The sequence below is a fragment of the Monopterus albus genome, unplaced genomic scaffold (assembly GCF_001952655.1).
Source record: "Monopterus albus unplaced genomic scaffold, M_albus_1.0 scaffold428.1, whole genome shotgun sequence".
NCBI classification, from domain to species: domain Eukaryota; kingdom Metazoa; phylum Chordata; class Actinopteri; order Synbranchiformes; family Synbranchidae; genus Monopterus; species Monopterus albus.
In genome coordinates, this window is record NW_018128308.1 from 198,068 (window position 1) to 208,323 (window position 10,256).

A 10,256-nucleotide genomic window follows, 5' to 3' on the forward strand; every position below is an offset into this window, starting at 1 on the left:
TACATCGCTCTGGTCAAAGTCTTCAACACCTACATACGTCGATACATCCTCAAGTTCTGCATCGTCGGATGGGGTGAGGAGTTTCTAACATCACGCCAAAACTGTGCTTATTACTTTAGTAGGGCTGTATCGTCTTTATTTTTCTGAGAATAATCTAGGAGATGGACTTGACTGATTGTAGCCTGGTCCAGTACAGCATGGCATGTTGTAGTAGCCGACCTCACGGTCAGTGTCACAAGTCCAAGCCATAAGAATTTAAACAAAATATGAAAAATAATGATACGATAACTAAAAAGGGAGGAAAAGACATTTTAGGCTGGAAAAATTCAGATAATGCTCTGTCAGTCCTGAACCCTGTGCAGCTTTGTTTCATCCTGATTCATATAAGTAGCAGCAACAAACAATAGAGACAGAACGACAAGGGGACACTTGTGTTGACCTGCTGCCTGTGTACGTCGTTCCAGGCCTCCCTGCGGTGCTGGTGGGGATCGTTGTCGCTGTCAATAAAGATGCCTATGGGCTGAAGAAGTACGGCAGAGCAGAGTCAGGGGAAGGCTCCTCAGAGCTGTGAGTGACCCCAGACACACAACCGCATTTATACAAGAACACAATATGCTCAAGACACTTTGTTTGACAGGAAGCACAGTCTGAGGCCAGAATGATCAGAATGTGGGTCAGACCAGACAGAATTAGGTCTACGCAGTATATTTTTTATTAGTTTAATTTTACTGCATCATGGTCACAGTTGGGTTCAGATCTTTTCCTTATACAAGGAGGAGTGTATCTCTGGCTGAGAAATATCTGATCCCTTTATTTTAGTGTATTGTTTGGCCTAAAGACACTCACATTTAATTTGAAAATATCTCAAATAGCCCCTGGGAAAACCCATGGGGTGTAACTGAAAAATGTAAATATCTCTTCAGTAAATGAAGAATAAATACTGAGGGTGTGATCCCGATGCCTCAGCCCTGAATTAACCTTTAAAAATTTTAATCCATCCATGATAGTAAACTGAGTTTCGTTGACTTCTGGCCTGTTGTTCTGACAAAACAAAACATCTCATCACTTATTTTGTATCTTATCAAGACTCCCGCTAAATGTTAGTTGCTTCCCCGGTAACAACATAACATTCACATTATGGCGTCTCGCTCACAGCAGCACCTGTGTTGTCTAAAATTACAGTCTGTGTGTTGATGTGAGAGTCGGAGTGTGTGTCTGTGACGGTGCATCCTCGCTCTCTCTTCAGCTGTTGGATCCAGAGCTCAGAGGTCTTATACACCACCTGCGTCGGCTACTTCTGTCTGGTGTTTCTGCTGAACGTGGCCATGTTCATCGTGGTGATGATGCAGATCTGCGGCCGCAGCGGCAAACGCAGCAACCGCACACTGCGAGAGGAGGTCAGGCTCGCTTCTCTGCAGTCTGATGGGGCGACAGCAGTCATCTCAGATGATTTATAGCACACATTTCCATTTTAATCTTTATAGCCATTAACCATTATCTTAAGGAAAAGTTGTACATGCACAACAGCTCTTTAATCAGTGAGCAGATGTGAGGGAAGTGCACCTTAAGGCACTTTTATTTTTATATATTTACTTATTATTTGAACATTATTTATGCGAGATGGTGTTTAAAGGCACGATTCATGACTCTTTTAATTCCTTTTACTTACTGTTGCCTAAAGCATCTGTAAGTTTGCCTGGGAAAAGAGGTGTGAGCGGCAGCACAGGCTCCAGACTCCTTCCCTTGTGTACACACAGTTATGTTGTTCATCGGTCTACACTCAGTTACCCACAATAACATAGTGAAAACACTCACTCACTCACTTTCTACCGCTTAATCCCTGAACAGGGTCACGGGGGGGCCGGAGCCAATCCCGGCCGGCAGTCGCCAATCCATCACAGGATAGACACACAACCACACACGTGCACATGCACTCCTATGGGCAATTTAGAGACACTAATCAACCTAAGCTGCATGTCTTTGGACTGTGGGAGGAAGCTGGAGTACCCGGAGAGAACCCACGAAAGCACGGGAGAACATGCAAACTCCACACAGAAAGGTCCCGCGTGGGGCCCGAACCCGTAACCCTCTCGCTGTGAGGCAACGGTGCTAACCACTGCACCGCCGTGCTGCCCAGTGAAAACACATTTTAGATATTTTTGCAAATGTATTTAAAAAATCAAAAACTGAAATCTCTCCTTTACAAATGTCTCTGGAGCCTCTGCTGTGGCTCCAGATTGAGCTCAGCTGCATCCTGTCTGACATGAGTCCAGACCCTGACTGGAGCCCACCTGTGTCCAATTGGGCTGACTGGACAGTGTGTGGAAAGGCACACAGCTGTGTACATAAGGTCTCTCGGTTCACACTGCAGGTCAGGACACAGACCAGGACATGAAGTCCAGGAGTTCCCTGTGGACAGACTGTGGTGAGGCCCAGTTCAGGAACAGGGGATCCAACCATGTCTAAAGCTCTGAGTGTCTCCAGGAGCACAGTGGCCTCATAGAAGAAGTCTGGAACCAGCAGGACTCTTCTAGAGTCAGCGTCTGACCAGACTGAGGAACAAGAAGGGCCGTGGTCAGAGAGGTGACCAAGGACCAGGGGACTCTGTCCTTAAGTGGCCCGGCCAAAGTCCAGACCCAGACTGTAGAGAACATCTGTGGAAAGACCTGAAGATTCACAGTTTATAAACATTTCTCCTCCAGTCTGATGGAGCCTGAGAGGATCTACCAGGAAGAACAGGATAAACTGCTTGTAAATGTACCCAGGAAGGCTGAAGCTGTAGCTGCTGCCGGAGGGAGTCCCACAGAGCATACGTGTCCAAGAACATGTTTCCACTTTGTCATTATGGGTTACTGAGTGTAGGTGATGGACCAAAGTGGCAGTTTTATCTGTTTAAAGTTAAACATAAGCATTAAAATACAGACAGTAGGTAAATGGACACACTCTTCTGTTTTGATCCAGGTTCTGCGAAACCTGCGCAGCGTCATCAGCCTCACCTTCCTGCTGGGGATGACGTGGGGCTTCGCTCTGTTCGCCTGGGGACCCGTCAGCCTGGCCTTCATGTACCTCTTTGCCATCTTCAACTCGCTGCAAGGTCCAGTACCCAGCTGGGGACTGTAGCTAGTGAGACACTGGGGCTCCTGCTAAAACCACTCGTACAGTATAAAAGGCCTTTGTTCATATATGAGAGGCATGTTCAAGTGTGAATGCAAGTCTTCTCAGATTCAGATTGTCAGATTGCTTTGACATCTTTTACAGGATTTGTTTAGAAGAATCTGACAGCCCCAGTGTCTGTTTACAGGTGATCAGTGGTAACACCTGACACTGTCACTTCACCTCTGATCTCATCGCTTTTTACAACTCGGTGCATTTGACTCTAACTTGAACCAAAAGTAAGAGGTGTCTGACAGGAAAAGTGTTCGTGCTTGAGGCCCAGTGTGTTGCTGTTGCCTTTGTAAAGTCACTCTGTGTTATATCCAGTGATGCTGTGGTTTTAAAAGTATGGGCGGATTTTGACAAAACTGCTTTTCACCTTTTCTCCAGGTCTGTTCATATTTATCTTCCACTGTGCCTTGAAAGAAAACGTCCAGAAGCAATGGAGGAGATACCTCTGCTGTGGCCGATTCAGACTGTCAGATAACTCAGGTACCTGCCTGTTTGTTTGTTTATTTGGCTGAGGTTGATCGGAGGTTCCCAACAGAACAGCAAAGCTAGTTTGCATCTCTCGACAGGAGTCCTGTCAGATCTGTCTGACTCCTGCCAGATTCCCACAGCAGCATAAAAAAGAATGGACACTTCATTAAACTGTAAAACCTAAGTCACTTCGGCTTTGCAGCTGATAAAGGCAGGGTCGTCTCAGGAAGACCAGGAAGTCCTCCAGGTGCAGTAGTCTACCGATGTCCTGTGCTGCTGCCGTTTTATTTACAACAAACAGACGGGGTGTTTGTCAATGACCATTTTCAGCCCAGTTATTCCAAACAGTTCAGCCTTTTCTTCTGTGGGCAAGCCTCTGGAATGGCGTTTAGCCATGGAATTGCTCATGGAAACCAGGAGTAAGACAAAAAGAAAAGTTAATACATCCTACATGTATTCATGCATGCGATTATGTATGCTGAATTTACTTTAAAGCAGCTGTATGGTGTTAGGGGTGAGGGAAGCAACATAACACTGATATTTTCAGGCAGAGTTTGCCTTGTTATTGTCACAATGGCCAGCAGAGGAAGAGACACGGTGCCAAGAAACAGGAGAAATGAGGCGAGCAAACAATGGGAGAGGCATTGGGCTGAGCCCAAATCAACAAACAATCAAAAACCAAACTTCTTATTAAACAGAGAAACGGAGCCTAGCTGTTTACACAACGCCTCCAGCGCTGTACCTGAGAGAAGGATAAGACCTCTGGATAAGATGGAGCAAAGTTAAAGGAGCAGGGACAAAGGTGGACAAGTAGGGGGAGTAGTGAGGGAAGCCAAGCCTGTTCATTGATGAGGAGGGTGTCGATTGATCGCTGTGTTCTGTTGCAGACTGGAGTAAGACGGCCACCAACAACACCAAGAAGGTGAGCTCCGACAACCTGGGCAAGTCTCTGTCTTCCAGCTCTTTCGGCTCCACCACCACCAACTGGACCTCCAAGGCCAAAGCTACACTCAACCCCTTCAGCAAACGACACAGTAACACAGGTGAGACACTCGCAGAGGAACCAAACCCAGAAACATGAAGGAAGTGGTCAATTAAAGCAGAGACAGAGAGAGATGGGGCAAAATTAAAAACCTCCTGGGAGCTGAGATTAGTTTGAAAAGAGAAAGACGATGCTCAATTTCCAGTGGGTCTCCTCCTTCACCTTGTTTAGCCTGATGTTCATTCACCACAGCACTTGAGCTTTATGGGTTTTTTTATTCCTTGAATAACATACATTTGTGAGAGCAAGTCCCTCATATTCGTGATGTATATGTACACCACTCTGTGATAGTCACAGTAACACGCAGACTCGCACATGAACTCCAGAAGCAAGACCTGCGCTGGCTCTATTTTAGAATAGAAGTTTGCAATTTTCATCTTAATAGGTGTATTAGAGGGAGGTTATTTAAAAAAAAAAGATGATTCCACTTTATTATAACTTGGGTCATGTGTTTGCAGCTTTGCCATCATTTCTATTTGTAATAATAACACATGCATCTGTCAATCAGACCTTGTTTTTTCTACTGAATCACTGTGATAATTTTATTTAACTGTCCAACAGCTGTAGTAGTAGTATTAGTAGTAGTTCGGTCTATTCGCCCCTTGACCCGCTTCCTGCCAGGTTTTCCAAGGAGGTTTTTGACGTTCTCGGTCCCTCCCTGGTCACATTTATCAATTTCTCACTGGATGCCGGTGCGGTCCCGACTACTCTTAAGCATGCGATAGTTCGACCACTTCTCAAAAAACCTAATCTGGATCCCTCTCTATTATCGTCTTTTCGTCCAATTTCCCTTTTTCCTTTTTTGTCCAAAATTTTGGAAAAAATCATATTCACCCAGTTGCAGTCACACTTAGATTGTGCAATCAGGCTTTAAGCCCCGCCACAGTACAGAATCAGCGTTACTTAAGATTCATAATGATATCACTATGGCTCTTGATACCAAATGTCCTGTGCTATTAGTTCTGTTGGATCTATCTGCAGCTTTCGATACTGTTGATCATTCTATCCTCTTGTCGAGACTTGAACATTTCGTTGGGCTTAAAGGCACTGCCTTAAACTGGTTTTCTTCTTTTTTAACCGATTGAACTTTTTCGGTCAGTATTGGTGATGGTGTCTCTAATATAGCTTCTCTCACTTCAGACGTTCCTCAAGGTTCTACCCTGGCTCCATTGCTCTTCTCATTATATATTGCACCCCTTGCGGTAATTATAGCTACCCATAATGTTCATTTCCATTTTTACGCTGATGATGTCCAGATTTACATGCCACTGCTCCTATCTGACTCCAATGCTCTTACCCCGTTGCAAAATTGCATTCGAGATATTAGGCAATGGCTTGCGCTAAATTTTCTGGTCACATGGTAAATGGACTGTATTTATATAGCGCAGTGTGTTGCACTGGCCAAAGCGCTTTACAGGAGATGATACAGCATTCACCCATTCACACACAGATGATGACAGGTTGCCACACAATGGCACTAGTCAGGCCACTGGGAGCAATTCGGGGTTCAGTGTCTTGCTCAGGGACACTTAGGCATGCAGGGAGACCGGGAGTCAAACCACCAACTTGCTGGTCAGGAGATGACTGCCCTACCTTGTGAGCCACAGCCCCACATGGAGATGTGGAGAAGGCTATTCATGCGTTTGCTACTTCACAGTTACAGTAGATTATTGCAATGCCTTGTATGTTGGAGTACCCAAGACTTTGCTTCAAAAATTACAATTGGTCCAAAATGCGGCAGCTCGGCTGGCATCACATTGGCCCAGGGTTTGCTCCCAGGTTTGCCCATATCTCCCCGATTCTTCGTGCTCTTCACTAGCTTCCGATCCAATTTAGAATTAAATTTGAGATCCTATTGTTTGTTTTTAAGGCTATTCATGGTCTCGCCCCATCCTACCTATCTGACCTGCTGTCAGTCCATGTGCCGTGTAGAGTTCTTCACTCTGCTGATCACTTGTCGCGGTACCGCGCTCCCTCTACAAAAAATGGGGCGACCGATCTTTTTCTATCTACGGCCCCAGACTGTGGAATGCTCTGCAGGTAGAATTAAGGGCGGGAAGTGAGCTAGTGGCCTTTAAGTCGGCCTTAAAAACTTACTTTTTTAAGCAGGCTTTTGAGAGCTAACCTGTTTTAATGTTTACATTTTAGTCATGGTTAGCATTTGTTTGCACCTACCTGTTTTTGCTAGTGTTATTGTTTTGTGTGTTTTTACTGTACATCGCTCTGGTGCTCCTGGAGCTGGAGAGCGCTATCGAAATAAAGTTTATTATTATTATTAGTTGTCAGGCTGATGTTAGCCTAGCTTAGCATAAAGACTAGAAGCAGGGCGAACCGGCTAGCCTGGCTCTGTCCAGAGGTCAATAAGGCACCAACCAGCACCTGAAAGAAAACACAACATGCTGCAAGTCAGTGCAGTGATTGCATTCATGTCATGACAAAGAGGTTGCCAGGTTTGTTAGCATGGTGCCCGTGTGGAGGCCAGACGTAAAACCTGTGGTCACCAGTCCTGTCTTTTAACTAACATCCTAGCTGTTGATGCTGCGTGAGCGATTCAGGCAGAGGGGTGAACTGGTGTTCATCAGTAATTGGTTCCAGTTTGCAAACTTTGGACAGAGCCAGGCAAACTGTCCCGCCCAGTTTCTAGTCTGTATGTTAAGCTAAGCTAACCATGACTTCAGCTCTGTACTGAACACACAGACAATAGAGAGGCATCCATCTGCATGTGGTTTCTCTTCAACTTCAGTTCATGTCATTATTCCAGGTTTGTCACTGTCACTCTGGAAGGTTGTGTGCTTTCCTGTCACATGTGACGTTCATGTATCTGCCTCTGTGTTTGTGTAGAAAGCTCTTCCAACCACTAGCAGGAGTGGACGACCGACTGAGGTAAAGCTACAGCTGATTGGTTGATTGGCTTCCTGCTTCCAGCATCATGTGATCCACCATTTGTTTCCCAACATGCTTGTGATCAAAGTGAATCTGGAAATTTAAACTCTTAGCCTTTACGTTTAATTTTAATTGGAGACGAAGAAAAACAAATCTGAAAGTTGAAATTGTTTCTCTCAGACATTTTGGGAAAGCAGCCACTGTGTGTTGTGATTGGCTGGTCACTGTGATGTCATACCAGTTCACGCCCTGCTGTCCTTAACCTGAGACACACTGAGTGGGAGGAGGTCCATTTTCACACATTGATTCATGACGAAAGCACTAACTCCACCCACCCAGACTGCTCCAGGGTATAGAAACAAGCACGCCATCTCAGACCGCATCCACGCTAACATCTGCCATCATTAACTGTGCCTTGTTTGGGTTTTTAGTAAGAGCAGAGTAACAGAAGGCTAACGCTCACAGCAGAGTCCGAAACTGAAGTAGTGATTTGGGGTTGTTGGTCAAAAGGAGCACCGGGTGTGGATGGTGCTGGTAAACAGAAGGATCAGGTCAAACATTAAGTCCAAGAAACTCCCAGTGAGACTAACTGGTACACCTCTGTCGCAGGGTGGGCACACACCTCACGACTGACTGGACCCAGTTGGACCGAGCCTGTCCCAGTCTGGGTCAGTCAGTGTTGATACAGGGACATGCGAGATTTAACATGTCTCACAGGCTTTGTGAGATTGTGTAGGGCCAGAACAGTGGAAACCAGACGGCCGTTCAGTCATAAGGTGTGTGTGTGCTCCCACTGCCAGGGACTAACAATCTGCACAAGTTGGTGGAAACCGTCTTTAGTGTGGCCCGTCCAGGTTTTGTCGGTTTCAGCCAGTCGCCAAGTGTGTTACTGTCATTGATTTGTTTTGCACATCACAACAGTGGTGATATTGATCAATATTTTATATTTTTGGTTTCATGATGGGCCCCACATCTTTGCTTATAAGCCCGGCGCCTGTTTGGGGGATTTAAATCGACGGCGCCTCCCCGAAATAAAATGTGTATATCTCCGCAATCACACGGTGTATTTGGTTACTCTCGGTGTCAAACGAAAGGGACACTTGTGAGATTTGTCAGGAGGTGTAAATATCTTTCGATGTTTTGTTTTTAACGAGTAAATAAAGATGGAAAACGGCACAGCCAGGGCTGACGCTCTCCTCATTTGCAGGACAATAGCTTGGTCCCAGATTTCCGCATACAGACAAATGACCCCTCATTGGATTCCTCTCGACCTATGGAATGAGGCTATCGAGTTTGTGGAATTATTGACAGCATCGTGGACCAATGGCAGTCGATAAGACCGCACCATAGGGGGAGGGGGTTTTCTGGCCAGCACCAATGTAAACCTGTTTCTATCCAGCCAGAACCCTCCTAACTTAGAAATAATGGTATTTTCCAAACCAACGCCATTTTGTGAGTCAGGAAATGCAGTGTTTCCGTCAGAAAAACTTATTTTTCTGCATAAAAACATCAAAGGTAAGATGAGAAATTTCGCTGTACTTTTCGCGAATCGATGTCTGTTGTTGAAGTTTGTTGGCTTGTATCTCTGTAACGCTTTTACGTAGCGTTTTTCCCGATCAATTTATGGAATCTGTGAAGTGTGGGCTTTGTTTTGAACCGACTAGCGGTGCTTTGATGGATTATAGTCGGTAAAATATGACAAAATATGAATCGTATGCCCTGGCAGAGCGCCCCCTAGTGGACCTGACATGTTGCTTTATTGCTTTTGCTGTGTTTATTGTGTGGAAAAATGGTTTATATGACGTTGTAGCCGAGGTTTCGCTGAACATTTTGATATATACATTGTTGGTTGTCGGCTATCACAACTCGCGTAGCATTCTTGTATTTTCCGTTCAGCCCGAGGGTCCCCTTTGAAGGGGACCTTAGCGTTGATAGAGATAACCTAAAAATGCGCTTAAATTTTCATCTATGTACTTTTTTTTCACAACCAAAGAAATCAGATTTCTTTTCCAAAGTTTTTACAGCATCTGAAGTCAACAAGAGTCGGCTGCTCATGCATGAGGTCTCCAGATATTTTTATCAACTAGGACAACAACAGTGTCATTATACATTTCTTTACACATGGACAAAGTGGTGGAAACAAAATCTCAGTGATAAAGGAAAGTCTGCTGATTTCTCTGGAGGAGACACAACAACACACAAACACATCAGTACAAATATTCCTCCAACATTTAGAGCACAGAGAAGTTTACATCTTCATGTGGACAAACGTCAGTTTAGGCTCCAAGCAACAAACATGGAAAACTAAGAAGTTTCAGCTTTAAAATAAAGATTTTAACAAACTGCATCTGACGTCACTTCTGTCTATTTGACTTTAATGAACTCAGCTGAGTTTCCATCACCATAAAGCCCAAGTCCAGCATAAAGAGGCTGAGTGAATGTGGTCTGGACTCTGTGGAGGAGAGTCATGGTTTCAGAGACGCTGTAGAAGGACAGAATACCTGCTCTGTGATCCAGGTACACTCCAAGTCTGGAGGACCGAGGACCTGAGACGGGAGTTTGGATTTTGTTGTATCGAAAACAATAACTGTTTTGGTCACAATATAATGCCCAAGATTTGTCATTGGATCCAAATACAATTTCCTTCCAGTCCCCTGTTCTGCTGATATCCTTGTATGCGACTGCTACTCTAACTCCT

The 10,256-nt window shown here is 45.0% G+C and overlaps 1 protein-coding gene across 1 annotated transcript in view; it reads left to right on the forward strand.

Annotated features, from left to right (window-relative positions):
* The window catches only part of adgrg6 (adhesion G protein-coupled receptor G6), a 61,802-nt gene that overhangs the window by 43,919 nt on the left and 7,627 nt on the right, over positions 1 to 10,256 (forward strand). Inside the window, 6 exon segments of the mRNA XM_020586880.1 lie at positions 1 to 73; positions 465 to 567; positions 1,247 to 1,397; positions 2,962 to 3,094; positions 3,544 to 3,645; positions 4,521 to 4,676. The exon segment at positions 1 to 73 is cut by the window's left edge and continues 145 nt beyond it. Of these exon segments, the coding sequence (XP_020442536.1) occupies positions 1 to 73; positions 465 to 567; positions 1,247 to 1,397; positions 2,962 to 3,094; positions 3,544 to 3,645; positions 4,521 to 4,676 (718 nt within the window).